The sequence below is a fragment of the Phalacrocorax carbo genome, chromosome 8 (assembly GCF_963921805.1).
Source record: "Phalacrocorax carbo chromosome 8, bPhaCar2.1, whole genome shotgun sequence".
NCBI lineage: Eukaryota > Metazoa > Chordata > Aves > Suliformes > Phalacrocoracidae > Phalacrocorax > Phalacrocorax carbo.
Window position 1 is genome coordinate 34,615,179 of NC_087520.1, and position 17,938 is coordinate 34,633,116.

General features: G+C 46.3%; 1 protein-coding gene and 1 long non-coding RNA gene across 3 annotated transcripts; one reads left to right on the forward strand and one right to left on the reverse strand.

Annotated features, from left to right (window-relative positions):
• Positions 1–502: 502 nt before the first annotated feature.
• Positions 503–3,239, reverse strand: CEBPA (CCAAT enhancer binding protein alpha). The gene has a single exon (XM_064459554.1). It carries the CDS (start codon positions 3,030–3,032, stop codon positions 2,055–2,057), a length of 978 nt encoding a protein of 325 aa, XP_064315624.1. The 5' UTR covers positions 3,033–3,239; the 3' UTR covers positions 503–2,054.
• An 853-nt stretch (positions 3,240–4,092) lies between these two features.
• On the forward strand, positions 4,093–17,590 carry LOC135314790 (uncharacterized). 2 transcript variants are annotated; one of them, XR_010374281.1, is made up of 5 exons: positions 4,093–4,159; positions 5,341–5,513; positions 9,823–10,872; positions 13,572–13,714; positions 14,753–17,590. It is a non-coding gene; the product is annotated as an uncharacterized LOC135314790 (long non-coding RNA). The 2 variants fall into 2 exon arrangements; XR_010374282.1 differs by lacking the exon at positions 5,341–5,513.
• Positions 17,591–17,938: the final 348 nt, after the last annotated feature.

Sequence of the window (17,938 nt, forward strand, 5' to 3'; positions counted from 1 at the left end):
CGGCCTCCTTTGCGAGCCCCCGCCGTGCCCCGGGTGACGGGCTTGTCCCCTGTGCCCCGCCGGCGGCCCGCGGCGTCGCCGCGGCGGGGCGGCGGTAGGGCCCCGAGCCCGCGCTGCGGGTGGGCTGCGCGGCCTCGTCGCCGGGACGCCGCCCTCGCCCCTCCCGGCTGCCTCTCACCGCCTCCCGAAGGCCGTCGCGGGGAGGCGGCGGGCCCGTCGCGGGCGGGACGAGCCCCCGGCCCAGCCGCGGCACGGGTGGAAGGGTTAAGCGGAGGGTGACTCACAGGCGCACATCTGACACCACAACTATTTAGGAAATTGCCGTTCTCTTAAAGGCAACCGTGTATTTATTTCTCTGGGGCGAAAACGAGGGAGTTGCGCTCCACCGAGGCGTTTGGGTCACCAGTCCTGGCAGGGGAGCGGGACATGTGGTCCACGGGAGGAGAAGGGCTTTCGCACTCCTGCCACAGAAAAAGAACTGGAAACACACAGAGGCGAATGGTTATGGTAGAATATATGCTGTTTATTTATGATTGTAACCAGGACTTCCGACAAACTTTATATGCAGTTCCCCCCTTCCTAATTTCCAAAAACCCCACCAATGTGTGTGCATATATATACGTGTATACATACCCATACACACCATGTACACACATGGCACATGCATGCACACACCACCAGCACTGCACTCCTGCTGTCACACGTCCAAACAGCTTCACGTCTCCACCTTGTTCTCCTCTCCCATCACGACTATTGCAACTGGACAACCTCTTGCGCAGCTATGACGTGAGGAAGAAATGCTCCACGTGGTGACCAATGCTCCCTGGAAGTGGGGGGAGGCTCTTTGTTTGCTTATTTTTCTCTCACCCTGGGAGAAGCTCCAGAGTCCAAAGGTGCTCCAGCACCAAGGACGAGCCTCCTCACCCCACTGCAGGCATCCTGCGCCGCCTCCCGGGAACCCCTGCCTCAGGGTCGGGAGGCAGCAGCCAGCCCAAGACGACGTGAAGAAGTCGACACGACACACACTCACACTCACTCATCCACACAAATAATAAAATAACGTTGCAGCACAAGGGCAAGGGCATAGTCTCTGTCACCAGATAAGAAAGTCGTGTGATGGCAAAGATCTAAGTAATGCAATAAAAATAAAGTGTAGCTAGTATACACGGAAAGGCTTTCACATTACATGAGACAGACAGAGACTTGAAGAGGAGCTAAATGTCCTGGAATAAAGCAAAATACACTGCAAGTTCATAGTAAATACCCGCATCGATAGGTATTTATTCATTTGTGCTTCGCCACGTCGTGACATACAGTACAAGACACTGCTGCTCTTCCTTTTGATGGAGAGAGCTCACCACGCTCCCTCGCGAGCTGCTGCTCCGTCAGTCCCAGGCTGTCCATTGGTCCCGCAGTGGCGGTGGCCCCTGCCCTGCTCCCAGCCAAGGCAGGGACAGGGCTCGGCAGAGGCAGCTAAGCCAGGCTGGCACAATTTTGGCAGCAGTCCGGCAGCTGCCCCACACAGTGCTCCAAACGGGCGTCTGGCGCTGCACGTCGCTCAGCCTCAGCCCTCTCCTTGCCACCTCCCCGCAGCTGCCCCTGCCTGCTGCACCACAAGCCAGCTCGGGGGAGGCCTGGCCAGCACCCCAGAGCTCCTGCAGCCAGCTTTTAAGGCACATCTGGATTGCTATGTGTGCTTTATTATTATTATTATTATTATTATTTACCCTGTGTAGACACGTGGGCTTTTGAATGTCCTCCTTCCCCTCTCCTTTCTCCTTATAAAACCCACCATGTTTTCAGCTTATTCGTGTGTTATCCCTAAGGCACAAACCTTTTAATACTACAGCTGCCTGGCATCTTGTATTGGTCGTTAATTGTTAAAAAAAAAAAAAACACCAACCAAACAAAACAAAACAAAAACCCCAGCCCCCTCCCCGCCCTCCCCCCCCGAAACAATCTGAGATCGCCGAGCTCCGGTACGTATAGTATCTATAGGTGAGCGAGGGCAGGCCGGTAACGGGCGCGGCCGCCCCGCCAGTCCCGGCGCGGCGCTAGGCGCAGCTGCCCATCGCCTTCACCAGCGAGCTCTCGGGCAGCTGCCTGAAGATGCCCCGCAGAGTCTCCAGCTCCCGGGTGAGCTGCTCCACCCGCTTGCGCAGCCGCTCGTTGTCGGTGGTGAGCTCCAGCACCTTCTGCTGCGTCTCCACGTTGCGCTGCTTGGCCTTGTCCCGGCTCTTGCGCACCGCGATGTTGTTGCGCTCCCGCCGCACCCGGTACTCGTTGCTGTTCTTGTCGACTGTCTTTTTCGATTTGCTCCGGTGGTCCGCGGGCATCATCTTGAGGGCGCCGGCGGCGGGCAGGCCGCCGGGGGGGTGCGGGTGGTGCGGGTGGTGCGGGCTGGGCACAGGCGTGGGGGGCGGCGTGGGGTGCCCGGGCTGGAGGTGCATGGTGGTCTGGGCGCAGTGGGCGATTTGGTACTGCAGGTGGGACGGGTGCTGCTGCGGAGCGTGGTGGGGGTAGAGGGCCGACAGGGCCGCCGACTTGACCTCCTCCTCCTCGCGGGGCTCCTGCTTAATCACCAGCGGCCGCAAGCCGGGCGCGGCGATGCGCTCGTAGAGGGGGTCGAGCTTGCCGTCCATGTAGCCGGCCACGCAGCCGAAGAGCGGCTGCTGGTGGTGCTGCTGCTGGTGCCCCGGCGCCGAGGCGGCGGCGCCGGCCCCATGCATGCTGTGGAAGTCGAAATCCCCGGCCAGGATGGCCTTGGCTTTCTCCTGCTGCTTGCTGTGCTGGAAGAGGTCGGCCAGGAACTCGTCGTTGAAGGCGGCGGGGTCGATGTAGGCGCTGATGTCGATGGAGTTCTCGTTCTCGCAGATGTCGCCGAGCTCCGCGCCGCCCGGAGCAGGTGCCGCCGCCGAGGGAGCCTCTCTGTAGCTGTAGGCGCTGCCGGGCAGGGGAGTCTGGAGCTGGTGGTGCTGGCCGCTACTCATCGGGGGCCGGGAATCGACCTCGTAGAAGTTGGCTTGCTCCATGAAGCACCTACAGTCTGCCGGGCATGGTGAATGGCTCCTGCAATCCAGGTTTCGGACGGGGCGGCTCTACCAAGCCCGCGGCACCCCGGCCCTCGGAGGCGAACGGCACCGCGGCGCGGCACGGCGCGGCGCGCCCGCAGCCCGTCCCCCGCCCCAGCCCGCCCGAGCCCCTCTCCCTGCCTGCCTGCCCTGTTGCTAATGGGTTGCCTCCGTCCTGCGTGCTGTATATATACACCCCCGCAGCAGGGCCAGGGATCGCCCTCTAGTGTCCAACAATTCCTGCTGGGAACCTTTGACCACCGCGCAGCCGGGTCTTAGCGCCCCGACAGGGCAGAGCCGCCTGCCCGCAGGGAGAGCGGCCCTCTCGCCCCGGCTCACCGCCGCCGCTGCCCCGAGCGCGGGGGGCGCAGGGCGCTGAGCTGCGTCCGCCGCCGACAAGATACGAGGCCCGGGGAAAGGGCGCGGGTACTTTGCGCGCTCCTTGTCCGGGGCCGCTCGGCGGGGCAGAGCGGCCGGAGACGGCTGATGCGCTTCCACCGCCCGCTCCCACCCCTGCGCCCGGCGGCCCCAGTCCGCGCTGCGGGGAAAGTCTCACAGCTCACCATCATCCGTGCGACCTCGCAAATATTTGCCCAGTCGGGAATAGCCGCCCCTCCGTTTTTGCCTGCGGGACCCAAGGCGCTGCCTCACCGGCCGTGGCTACCTGCCGGCAGCACCCCGTCGCCGGGCGGGCTCGGAGCGGGCGAGCGGGGCGGGCCGCGCCGCATCCCACCGCGGCCCGGCTTCACCGGCGGGGCTCGCCCGGTCATGGCGGGACCGGCGGCGCCCGGCCCCGAGCGGCGCTAGGACCCGTCCGGGGATGGCGCCCAGCGGGCAGGGGCGGAGACCTCGGGGGGCAGCAGGGGCACCTCAGCTCCTCTCTGCGCGGCGAGCGGCTGGGCTGCCCTGCTACGCTCCGTGCTTACTGTCGCGCCGTCAAGCCCGGAGTAGCTGCCCTCCGGGGACGGGACGGGATGGGACAGCCCGAGCCGGGCACCCGCGGGCCAGCGGCCCCGGTGCCGCCGGCCGCAGGAAGGGCGGGATAGACGCGCGGGTATCCCCCCTCACCCCCCGCACGAATACAGCAGGTAAATTTAATTCCAGATCGGCCAAAGCGCACATACAGCAATCTCGAGCGGTGCCGGCGCGGAGCGACTCTCGGCCTTCCCCCGGGACGGAGCCGGCTCTGCTCCCGGCGCGCAGCCCCGCAGGAGCCCGGCAGCCCGGACGGGTGCCTGGCCCCGCGGCCGCAGCCGCCCTGCAGGCGCTGTTGGCCTTCCCGGCCTCCGCTTCCAGGCGATCGAGCCTTCCCGCACCGCGGGACTGGAGAGGGGAGCTGCCTGTCTCAGCCACCGCGACTCTCCCAGGGAAGCAGGGTATGTCCCTAACAGCAGCTCCTGCGTAACGCCGCAGCCCTCCCAGGAGCCCCCGTTTCAAGCTTCAGCTCGGGAGGGGTGAGGATGCAGACGGTTTCTTGCTGCTGCGATCCCTCGTAGCCTGCAGAACAGATGTATCTATCCTCTCTTGCATACCTCCCAGGTGTGCTTTAGGAAGCCCAGAAAGTCCCTTTGAAACTGGCATAAAGAAGGGGCAAGTCAAGGCCGTTGGAGCAGGTGCAGGCTTAAAATTGCTACGGGAAGATTTGGAGAGGAAATAATTCAAACATAGCAATGGCTGGAGAGGAAAAATATTGCTGCAATTCTTAATTCTGGGTGTTCTAGTAAAACATAGATTTGTGACAGTAAATTCCTTGCTTAGAAAGGGTTTGACAGATTCCTTGCAATAAAAATAATTGACAAAGACTTGAACAAGAAACAAAATGACAATGTACCAGGAACCCATGTTTTTTTTATCACACAATGCATATGTGAAATCAGCAGAGTCAGTTCGCTTTTGCACTCTAGTATCCTCTCAGGAGAATGGATTCTCTAATTACAGCAGGGAGACATATTAATTTACATACTATAGAATATACTTTTCACCTTTCACTATCAACAGAAAAAAAATCAATCCTAAATTCTTTTTATATACAGTCAGTATTTTCTAAAGTTACATGTGTTGGCTTCAACACAACAGCAGTGCCTCACAGAGGTGCTTTGGTGGTCCACGGGGGGCTGTAGCACTGCCTAAACAACCAAAACACTAGCAAGAAGAACTCTGAATAAAGCCACAATACAGAGGCTCAAGTCTGTGACAGGAGCAAGTTTAGGATGCTTTGGAGTAGAGAGTACTGTACCTGGCTGTCTAAATTCTGCTTGTTCTACTCAAGTGAACCCACTCCCAGAAAATGAACAAACCCAGAGCTGGACTTTTTGCCTGCTGGGAGAAATATCATCTGGAATAGTAGCTGGTGAGAAGTTTATACTTGGAGTTTTCGAAGGGCCTTATCCGACTCTGAAGTCAGCAGAAACAGGAATAGGCCACGGACTTTCAGAATAAAAGGTCAGTGCTGCATGAAACAGCAGAAGCATATAACTAAGTTTGTCATTTAATAATGATACCTACGCCTCTGTAGTCTTAAAACGCTCTCACATTTTATAATCATTCTGAAATTAAGGCCTAACCACATATTAAAAGAAATTCAAAGTAAATCAGAAAGTTTAGGATTAGATTCCATTCCTAATTACTGTAATTAACGAACAAGTCCCCGCAATTTAAGGACTGGTTTGCTCAGTATTTTTTTTTTTTACATAGACCCCTTTTATCTCAGGTAAGAACGTTTAAATAATCTTTTTACACAAAAACATAAATTCCTGTTCAAATTGTCCTAATATGGTATAAAACGGGGTTCCCAGGCTTAGATAAGACAATTCTTCATCATTTTATTGTCCCTCCTTCTCTGAAGGCAAAGTGTTTAGAAGCTGATCATCCCTCAGGCAAGCACAAATGCTTATTTCCATATTCATATCAACAGTGGCTGATATCAAATATTTCAAATCTAATGTAAAGAGAAAAGTGTTGTTCTTGTTGCTTCAGTTACATGTGCTGGGGAGTTAACAGAAAGAGGAAAGATGTCTTGTTGCATACTATGGATCCCTGAAGCAGCATGGCTGTCAACTCTTGAGGGTGCTATTCTTCCATCTCAAAGCAGATCTCACTGTCTCAAAGCTAGGGGAGGACAGGAGTGCTCCACAATTCAAAACAGCACCAGAAGTCATTTATACAAAGTCAGCTGTGCTGATTTCTTCTAGTGTGGAAGGAAACTGAATAGAAAAATGTAATAGTGGAGGAATGTAAATATTTGCTTTATGAAAGTGAATTTTGTGACTGTTAAGAGTTTTTATTGCACTGGAACACTGAAGCCTCTTGATTTCACCTGAACTCAGATCCTGTGCTGTTCTCAGGCCTTTGACTCCCATGGGCTGCGAAATGGCTTACCTGACTACAGGATGCAGGCTGGCTTTGAAGGCTGCAAGGGCAGTACAGTACTCTGCTTTCAGACCTAACAGCTCAGAAGTATACACAGAACATGGCATGTGGCAGCCCCGTTCAGAATCAGAGTGCTATTACACATTTATTTTACTACCTTGTTAAACTAGAATATTTCATTGCTACTGACAATGCTCCAGAATGTCCTATCTGCACGCAAAACTTCTTGCGGTGAATGCCAGCATGGCCCAACCTCTCTCCCACCTGCAGAAGGGGTGGGGGAGAAAGGAGACAGATTTGGCTAGGGCAGGAATAGGCACTGTGGAGCAGAAAGGATGGTACAGCTGTCCTGGAAGTGATGAGGGGACACCATCCTCAGCTGGGTGTAGTGCTGTGCCCCGAGTGCACTGGGGAGTAGGCAGGGATGGAGTGGCAGTAGTTTCCTATGCAAATAAAGAGCAGGCAATCTACCAACTTACTTCTTGTGGTGTAATGAAACACAAACTCTCCCCTCTCCTGTGTTTTCTGCCCCAGGGAGGGGAAACATGATACTGCACATAAAAGCTGCCACACATGACAGTTTTCAAAGGAAAAGGCTTTATGTGCCAAAGCCTTGGAGGCTGGTAGATCAGTATGCAGCATGGTATGACAAGTCAATGAGGACCTTCCCTTCAGCTGGGCAAGGCAGCTGGTGACTGATTACCATTTTTGATGTGCAGTTTGGTCCAATGACAGATGATTTAATTACTTATCATTACAGCTTTTCTCCTTTGGAGAAACACGATTTACAACTCCAAGGTGAACCGACTCAAATCAATGCTATCTTCCTCTTCCCTTTTCATATCATTCCACTTATCTTCAGGGTCTCTATTACCATGTCCTCAACCTTTGCTGTCCTTGTGCTCTACTGATTTCTGGCTCCTCTCCTGAGAGCTCAGTCCTTTGCAGTTACTGAGCTAGCTGACTGGGAGCATCTCTTCACTTCCATTTGCCTGATTACTGCTCACCTCCATTTAAATGGTGCTCATAACCCAATCTGTTTCCAACTTGTCACCTGTAATCATGTACAATTAGTCTGGGAAGTTGTAAGCGGTTTATCCATTCACAATTTTGCATGGTTAATGAGCCATTACATACATAGTTCCTCTTTTATAGTTAAGACCATATTTCACTGACCATATTCATGGTGCCCAGAATATTCTGAATGCTTTTCAGATACAGGATTCAGTTCTGTTCCGAAAAACACACAGTTGAAATACCACAAAAAAAGGATGTGATAGTATTGCTCCTCACCTCTCACCATACTGTTTTCTTCTGCAGTCTTAGGCCATCACCCTTGCCTCAAGACTTTCCCGAATCATGTTTACAGTTCTACTGGTATGCATCAATTCTCCCTTTGCTCAATATTTGGCCTATCCACAAATCATCCATTCTTTCTCTAGTGTTTTACCTCAGACTAAACAATAACCTCCCTTCTTTCACACCTGAATTTACTTTCCAATCTTCTGTCTACCTTACAAACTTCAGTGGTTTCTCTCATCATGAATAGCTCATGGTCTTTAATTCATTCATGCTTACATCTCCCTGGGCGGTGGAGCAGTGTTGTTACTCTGTATTTCACAGCTGGAGAGCTGGGAGATGGAATGACTTGCCAAGGCCACACAAGAAATTAGTAGCAAAGCTGAGAATTTAATCTCTCCTATGTCTTGAGCTAATATCACAACCAATGAGCATGCAAAAGTTTGACTACTGCTTCCCTACAAATGAAACGCTATTTTTCATACACTTCCTTGCTAATTTTAATTATTTTTAAGGAAAAAGTTAAGCTAACTTTTATCTTGAAATAAATTTTTTCTGATGCGAACTGCCAAGAAAATGTCACTTTCTTCTTTTTGCTTTTTGCCATTGTATATTTTTTTTCTAGCCCCTACTCCATGTCTACTGAATTGCAGACTCTGATTAATCTTAGTAGGAACTGGTGCAGCCCCTTAGCTGGCAAACAAATCATGCAGCAGAATAGTAATACGGTAGTTATGATACTCCAAACTCTGTTCCCAACTCTGCTTTTAGAGGCAGAGTGTTCTCAAAATACTCTCTGAAGATTATAACTCTTAGAATATAGCTGGCTACTTCTCATGGCATCATCCAAGATGTAATCCAAAAACAGAGATTTAACCTCCTTGTAAATCCAGAACTCTGGAACATAGCTTGTACCTGTGTTTGCACACAGGTGACACCAACTTCAGGCATTTAATGTAGATGCTCTCAACGTGCCTACATGAGCTATGCAGGGAACTTAGGCTCACAAATCTCAATGTCCTGAACTACACCTAAAACTAGATACCAAAATAACAGGGTCTCCATAGTCCTGTCATGCCTAAAGTCAGCTGGACCGCACACCTCAGTTAGCATCACCATTTAACAAAATCCTGCTAGTTAGAGCAATAGGATCCCCTCAACTGTATGAATAATTCACTCTGATACCCAAAGCGTACTGTGATTATCAGCTCCTCCTAAAAATACTGATTTACAATACTAACTAAAGTAGCAGCTAAGGCTACGCATGTATCTTGGTAAGTGTTCCAGAGCACGCCTGTGTGAACACTGCAGTGTAACACTGAATCACACAACAAGAAATACCCTTGTTTGTCTATTATACATGTGTTCTGACTTTGCATTAATCCTTTGAAAATATTAATGTAGTCATGCCTGTAACATTATTCATACCTGTTCTTTTAATGCAAAAGGTAGTTTATTGGGGTAAGCATAACTTTGGCAATGTGTAAGAGACCATGTATAGTCAATCCCAAATCATCTGGTTTTTGGAAGGTACATTTACAAAGATGGGCTAATACATTTTGGGAATGTTTTAATTACTTAAGTAATGAGGAAACTTGCCACTGACTTAGATGTTACTTTTTGCTGACCTCAAAAGACTTTCAAAAAGATGGCACAACATGGCTAAGTCTTCATCATTCTTTCTAAGTAGTTTTTGTTTGCACTGTGGAGATTAATCTGGAAGTATCTGCAAAAATAAAATAAAAAGCTTTATATTATGGAAATGCCAAAATATGTTAGGTACTTTCCAGAAGTATAGAAAAAGACCCTTTGCTACACAAAGAATTTACAATCAGAAGAACAAGATACGAAAAGTGAGGGCAATGGAAGTGGAAATGAAGAGGAAGACCAGTTTATAAAAATAGAATCATGCCATTTCTTAATTATGTATTTTAGTACATGACACATTCTGTCAAATCAACTTTACTGCCTTTTAGGGGAGATTGTTACACGGATCAAAATTAACTAAAGAGTAAAAATGTGGTAAAAAGTTACATTCTGTAGTATAATACGGATATGAATGCCTCATGCTGTTGTTCCACAGATGAACACACATTGGTGAATCCATGGCAGGCTTCAGTGGGATGAGAACTGCATGGGGCCTCTCAGAGAACTCAAGGATTTGGTGAGCTTTATACACTTCTACATTGAAGCTATTGTGTGATTCACAGCTTGGACAATGGGATAGCCTCATTATCCAGTGGCTCATAGTTTTTGATTCCCAGCCTGCAAATATTCGATGCTCAGAGTATCTATGAAATTAAGGACTAAGACCTGGAAATATGAAGATAATACATGTTTGGAGCAACCCTTCTTTTATTAGTGTCATAAAGTGTTTGACTTCAGTCACAGAAAGGTTCGGGGCCACACTTGACTCATATTTTAAAATGGCAGTTTTTATAAATATTGACTCCATACTAATAGAAAGCACTTTTACTGTTCAGTGTGGATGCTGCCTTGTATCTGAGAATTTGACCTCCCTGTTGAGCTAAACTCAGCTTTCTCTAATTATCCCACTGCCAGCCCAGGGATTACTGGCATGAGTAATCTAAGCAGGACTTGGCCTACTAAATGAAAAATGTCAAAGGCAGCAAGAGGGAAGGGAGTCACAAGGAAGCTCTGCAAAGTTCTTAGAGTCACTTGGTGACATCACCAACGAATCCAAACCGTGATCAAAGCAACCGCCAGCACTGGGGAACAACAGACTCACAGAGGAAGGAAACAAGTCAGAGGCAATCTCAGCTTGAAAATGATTGTAGTTTTGTTATCAGTTTCAAGCTAATAATAGCAATACTTCTGGCATCAGAATTTCCCTGGCTTTCCTAAGAATAACTACTGCATAAAGATGAGACTTAAGAGGCAGCTTACACTTACGAACTGGCATAAGATGCTGAAGTTCCCGTCTGCAGCACGTTGACCCTGCCACAGAGCGATTTCACCTCAAGACTGACCATGCAGCAGGCTGATGGGTCAGCACTGGCTCTCCTGCAATCACTGGTGGATGACGTGAGAAATGGCCTGTCATTCCCTGCAGGGATTCCAAAGGTCACGGGAGAACACCCAGTGAAAGGACCTGGCACTCCTGCTTGCTGAGGTAACACCTATTCTGCCTTCTAAGCCTTCATAGAAAGAGAGGTTGCACACAGTAACATTCAGCATGCCAGTTCTGGTCATAAAAATAAGGAGACATTACTCACCACTGCATGAGTTCCACAAGACCTTTGGATTTCCATTTTTCTGTTCAAACTGGAATCTTATGCTTTAGGTAATACAGGTCTTTATCTTACATGCAATAAGAGTTAATCACAAACCAGGTGAGTCTAATGATCAGTAGGTTTTTCCTGAAAGGATCACAGTCCCATAAAAATCTAGAAACTGAAGTTGAGAGGTTACAAGGACATTCCAAAGTTTTAGAGGAAACAGGACTGGCTACCTCAAGTAATGATCCTTGGAACAAACTATTCCTTCTGCTTAGTTTTTAAAGGCAGCTGACAGCTGAGCTACAGAGTGCTTTAAAGAAATATTATCAGAATTCCTATGAATAAAGTCAGAAGACTTTTAAAAGAAGCCATCATCTTTTTCATTCATTTTATGGAAGCATAAAAATGATATTTTGTTTGCAATAGTATTTCAGAAAGTAAAAAGCCGGTGACAACGCTAGGCTGTTTGCAAGATGTTCTGGTATCTCAGTCCTCATAAAGCAATGCTGAAAAAGTGCTGCCCTACAGCTAGGAGGTAGTAACAATGTCATGTGACTTACATGGCCATATAGTTAATAGTAGAGCTAGTATAATCAAAGCTAATAATTCAGCACGCGCCCAGGGCTGAGAGGTTTCTAATTCCAGAGAAAAAGTCCTTGCAAACTACTTGCGTTTCTAAGTAAAATATGGACCAGCTATGAATTGGGTTCCCATATTGCAAAAATGTCTACTTTTTTCCTTCTACTGCTGTAATTAAAGATAGGAAATGGGAATAAGTTTTTGGAGTCTAAATTATTCACTCTGAATAAGTCTTTCAGGCCTAAACAATTAAACTAGATGCTAATTTTATGCAAATTACATGCAATATGTTAATATGAGCATAAATCCTACATTCCCTAACAAACCCCAACATTCTATTAATGGGGAATATAAGCAGCACAAACTGTTCACATTTATGACATAAATGTGGTAAATATAACACAAAGTGAAATTTAACATGGCAAAGTAAAATTTAATTTTAGAAAAATAACTCCTGTATTCTTTAAAAGCAGGCAAAAATTCCAGATTTTTAATTACATGAGTTGCACAATTCTGAAAAGAATTCATGCAAAATGTGTTTTAGTGCTGGGTGCTGCAGTACTGGATTTTATTTTACTAAAATACATTTTAGAAGGAAGATGATGATTTAAAAACCTGCATGCCACAGGACCCATAGCATGGTGAGGATGAATCCCTGCTGGTTGTCTGCAGTCTGGCTGCCAAAAGAGGACAGAAGAGCATAACTCGGCACTGTTGCTCCCTGTCAGAGAAACAATTGCTGACAGTTACCACAGCCAACACAGCTGGTATTTAGGTTGGATAAGACAGTACAGCTGATAGTGGGCCAGTATTTTCCATTAAAAAGGGGGCTATTCCACACTAGCATGAATGTTCTGGGGCCTTACAGAAAGGCTTAGGAGATGGAAGTATTTATATAACTAAGTGCAGGGCTTATGGATCATTTACATTTAACTTAAGTCTTGAAGAGATCATTTGCATCTATGGTAGGGTCTAGACCACATGGGAATTACTTTTCTCCTTTATTAATAAGCTGAGATAAACATCACTTACCCAGCTCAGCATGTCATTGATAAAAGTTTGAGGCTCCTGTTTCCTTCTTTTTTATGAAAATGCAAGGCAATGTGGGTGTCCTAACTATAGCTGCCCCTTGTGCAAGCTCAGCTGCTGATTCTACTGGATATGCAAAAATTGCTGCCTGTATTTTATGGAAGAGAATCAAACCCTGAATATCTGTGTCCTTATTATAAGGAAAGGCTAAATGTTCCAACAGTGGGAAATGCTGCAGGCAGAGCTCAGATCTTCCGACACATCACCTGCAAACTCAGTCTTCAGGAAGCCAGACTTTTCCCCAGTGCCCCTTGCCTATTTGTTTCAGCGGGCTCAGAGCTATTCAGTCAAATCTCCCTTGCAGCACTGAAATACTTCTAAGTCCTTGGGTCTACATATTTTGGTCAGGGTTTAAAAAATCCATCTGACGGTAGAGTATCAGAACATGTGACATATCAAATTTTAAGCCTACTGAAAAACTTTCTAGAACTCTGTTTAAAAACACTCAGAGAGATGAGATAGTGAAAGCATGCACACTCCTCAGTTCTCCCATAGCTCAGCTACCAATGCTGCTATAGCATGAAGTATCTGAGGGCTGTCTGTGAACTCTCACTAAACTTATGGCCACAAGTAGCATGCCTTCACATGATGAAAGCCGAAGACATATAGACTGTTTCAGAATATGCCGCAGTATTATCCCCTGATGCCATACGCTATCATTGAATAAATGTCCCTACATTAAGACAGTGTTCACACAAATGAAATATTTTGTTATGAACTTTTTGTGCTTAAGGCGTTGGCATTTGTGCCCAAGGCTTTCCAGTTATTTATGGCACTGGTGAGCACAACATCCTATGTTAGCTCATTAGCAGTAAGGTAGTCTCCCATAGCTGGAGTTCTCTGGGACTGGCTGCCTATGTGCATATTCCTGCTAGGAGTACACATGCACCTGTGTGCACTCATCCTATCTTCATTTTGTTTGTAGGAGGGAAAACACCACTCCTCAGTGTTGTCCCACCTGCCGAGTCCCTTAACGTCAAAGGGCATTACACAAGAGGAAAGAGAGGATGGACGTGAGGTGAAGGCAGGTACACATAAACAACATACCTCAAAGAGTTTCATTTTCTGGTAAGCAAAATCCTTTTCTCCAGCTGCCAAACCATGTTTCCACCAGGACTGTGGGTGACTTCAAAGCAATGCCTCTGCTCCCTGGAGGAGGGCTTCAAAACCCTGGACAAATGATTGTGACTTTTACCACAGTCACTGTGTGTTTTGAAGGTTTCTATGATTGTGTACACCTTGGTAAAGTCCTCTTTGGAATGTGCATATTCAGCAAATATTGGGTATGCAGAGAAACAGTCTTCAGGGAAGCCACCATGCTTTGGCAGAGTAAGTCTCAGTCTCTGCCAAGTGGCTGCTGGCATTATATCGATTGCCAGGGCACATGCAGCACTGGGAGTCTACAGAGCAGGTTCAATTTGTTTTGAAGTGTTCTGTGTTCCCATCAACTTTTCCTTTGCATGTTACTCTTTTCTGTCCCATATTTTCACAGACAGGCTGTTCCCCTCTAAGCTACCAACATCAACTTTGTTGTAATATTGCCGATCCTGAATTGTTTCCTCGGGTAAAATTCCTGATAATTTCAGCTGGTATCTGAATTGTGAAAGAACTCCTGACCAAATAAATCATGCCTGATGCAGGAAAACCCCACATGATGGCTAAACAACTTGGAACAAGGAGAGTTTCCTCTGTACAGAGGTTTGCTGAGTTGGTTTTTAAGGCCAGTGAGATGCAGAAACATGACCTCAAAGGACATGCTAATGATGCAGGGAGCATAAAACTTCTCCTGACTATCAGAGGGAAAATCTGATCTAGTTACTGCTGAGAGGTAAGAAAATCAGATGAGTCCTTCTCCAGTGACATTGTTTTGCCTGGGACATGCTACCAAAGTGGCTTTTTCTTCAAGTTTGGCTGCAGCGTTTATATTAAATGGAAACCTAATGCTAGACTGTGTCTGTTAAATTCACTGTGACAGAGATATTTAGGTGCCCGCAAGTGTGTCATTGCTTTGTTCTTCTGGATGTCTATAGTATGTTAGAAAGTACACAGAGCCAAAGGGCAGAGAGCTGTGCCCCACTGTTTCTTTGGAATTTGCTTCCATTGCAGGAGGCAGAAGAAGAAAAACCAGTTAACGCACCAAATGCAGAGAATCAACTTTCTGGAAGGAGGATGGCGCTGTTGAGGTAAGCACTTCTTTTCTGTTGGGGACAAGAGATAGACCCCACTTGCCTGACAAAAGTGTCACTGTCACCGATTATCTAGCACAAAATCCTCCTAGATGTTAGTAGCAGGAGGTGAATGACAGCATGCTGTAATTGCCAATACACTTCCTCAGATTGTCCTTCCACAGATTTTGGACGATGCAGGCATAAATAACTAATTTTCTATTCACCTCCATGAACAGAAGTGAGGCAGAGTAAACAATCATGTGGACTGTCCCCTGCCGGGTGACAAGCTCTCAGTTTCTTTTTCCTTTTTAAGTGGCTGTTCACTGAACTTTTTCTGGCATTTCAGAGGTCACATAGGTTGCAGGGAATAATAAAGCCATTGATAAGAAAGAAGTTTGTGTCCTCAATCTCCCAACACCATGAGACTGAAGAAGAAACGGAGCTATGCCTCTCCAATTTGCTTTTTTGGGAGGGTTTTTATTTTAGGCTTCTGTTCTGAAGAACCATTTTGAAGTCTGGATAAAAATAATCCCTAAAACTATTTACTCTTCTTGATATCATATGAATAAGGTAAAGTTCTTCACTAGAGTATACCCCGTGACAAATAATGCCCTAGTAATTTTGGGTGGGGATTTTCATGCGGTGACTGATGATGCCTTGGAGAAGAGCCATGGCGCTGTGCATTCAGAAGCTAAGCTATCTAAATCCTTGCAGACCTCATTTATGCTTTTGGGAATATAGGACAGGTGTGGCAGTTACTAAACCTGGATACTTGAGAATTCACCTCTTATTCCCAGGTGTGAGCCATTAATTCTCGCTCAGACTTGTTCAGTTCTAACAAGTCTCTTTTGAAGCAGATTTTATATGTGCACATATACACACACAACACACAGCATTTTCCTTTCAAGCCATTTATCTACTTTGTTTTTACTCATCATTAGCTATGCAGCCTTACCTGACCTAACATTTTACATAGACATGGCAGCAAACCCCAGTATTGATCAGTGACAGTCTACAAATCCCTGTCACATTCTGTAGATACCAGAAGACTTGCAGTTTGCATTGTTTACTACAATTACCGAAGAAGTTCAGGTAAAACTCAAGCCAAGCCCCAGTGAAATTTACAACAATGGCTATTCCAATTTTAATTGGATCACTAGACATCAGAGCGAAGCCAGAGAACACTCAAATACAAACATAAGTTGTTAAAAACTGTAAAATCCTGTAAAAAACTGTAAAGAAAGGTGGTGCTCCTTCTTTTTGTTAGATACTCTTCCAGAAATCTGAACACTTTGAGGTATTGTGACACACTTGGAGCTTCCTCCCAGACCAGGCATTCTTCAGGGACACACTTGATGTTTTCAAACTCAAATACCTACAATAAAACTTCTAATTCCATATTCTGATGTTTCTATAGAAGGTCACTGATAGTAACCCCAGCTGCTTCGCTTGCATCAAAGGGACTTGTGGCTACTGAACACTAATGAATATCTGGTCATCTTTATTTACTTAAAATACATTGGCCACCTTCTAGGCAGTCCTCTGGAATGCTGTGAAGAGAGGGATGCTGTAGTTATATGTTAAATTTAAACAAACCACACATTTTTGTGACAGTATTTTTATGTGCAGAGAACTGTCACAAGACAACAAAGGATTACTCGGGGTAATGAGATGGCCTTCTACTTCCAAAAATCTCAAGAGGCCACTGCCGTAGTGGTACCCATCTCAGATCAAAGTACCATCCTGTGAAATGAAACGTCAGTATTGGAGAACCTGAGCGGGTTTGGCTTGAAGCACAAATTCCTGACAGCATGAGGAATAAGCATAGGCTGGGCAAGAGTTTCACTAAAAAATAAATTTATCATCAAGTATTTTGCAGCTATGAAAGAGAAGCATCTGATATGTGGCTGTTAAAGAATCCAGCCTACTAACCAGAATAACATACGAAAAAGTGAAACTTGCGAAAATGGGCACAGCTTCACCTATGGAGCTGGCTAATTCTAAAAATGCTAGCTAAAAGTTTCTGATTAAAAAGTTTATCTTCCTGATAAAGGCATGAAATGAAAATACAGCAGTTAAGGAATTAAATCTCAGGACAAAACTAATGCAGATTCTACCTAGGTGAAACCAGTCCCTCAGGCATGAAGTGTCAATCCCCCACTTAAAACTGTAGAGGAAGTGGGAACAGCTGTACCTGGAGAGAAGTGTGGCTACAAAAGTGACAGCCTGGGTTTCTAGTAAAAGCTATCATCAATATATTAGTTTTCTCAGATACTGTAAGATTTCTGTGTTAGCCTGATTAATTTTGCTATCACCCAATAGCCTGCTGAAGATGTAGGGGAAGGAGCATCTTTCCCCTCAATTTTTCCCCATACTCCTCCATTTGAGAAACATTCCCTTTATTCTGCCCATGTCATTGAGTAATCTCTTTTCAGAAACCAGTATGAGTAACTCTAGATATCTGGATAACTAATATTTTGATAACTGCAAATAAGGGAAGTAGTACTGGAAGATGCAGGACTAGAACTGGAAATACTTAGTGGCAAGACGACTTCGCTGCATGGAGAAAAAGAACAAAGGCATTGGATTTTTCCTGTAAATGAACTCCAGGCAGTGTTACAATAAAATGGATGTTTGCTATTAGAACAGAATGGCTCCTTTCTTTACTTAGTATTTTCTAGAACAAAAGCGCTGCAACTTTCCAAGGCTATAGTGAGTCAGTGCTAGAATTAGAAGTACAATCCTGAAATAGCGGTCACCACTAAGCAATGTTTCCTCTCCTTTCTTTTCACCTGTTTAAAAGGGCTACCTCTGACAAATAATCTATTAATAGACAAGTTTCTATTATTTACATTATAAAATTGGATTAAAAAAAACCACTCAGAAATTCTATACTTAACAAGTATAAGCTTTTCCGAACAAATGGACAGAGGTATTAATGATGCTTTGTCTTCCAGAATTTTATTTTTCTGAAATATAGCCAGCTTCCTGAGAAATGAAACTGAGCAATCCTTCTGCTTTCTGAAGCTTTTATAACCTCAGCTATGCAAAATTTAGATTTCTAGCAATAGGATTTTGGTCTTGGTGCACGTCCGTCCTGAATGCGAAAAGTAATTCTTGTAAT

What these genes read in the sequence shown, in the direction of transcription:
- CEBPA (XM_064459554.1), bottom strand. Translation starts at nt 3,032, where the DNA reads ATGGAGCAAGCCAACTTCTACGAGGTCGATTCCCGGCCCCCGATGAGT.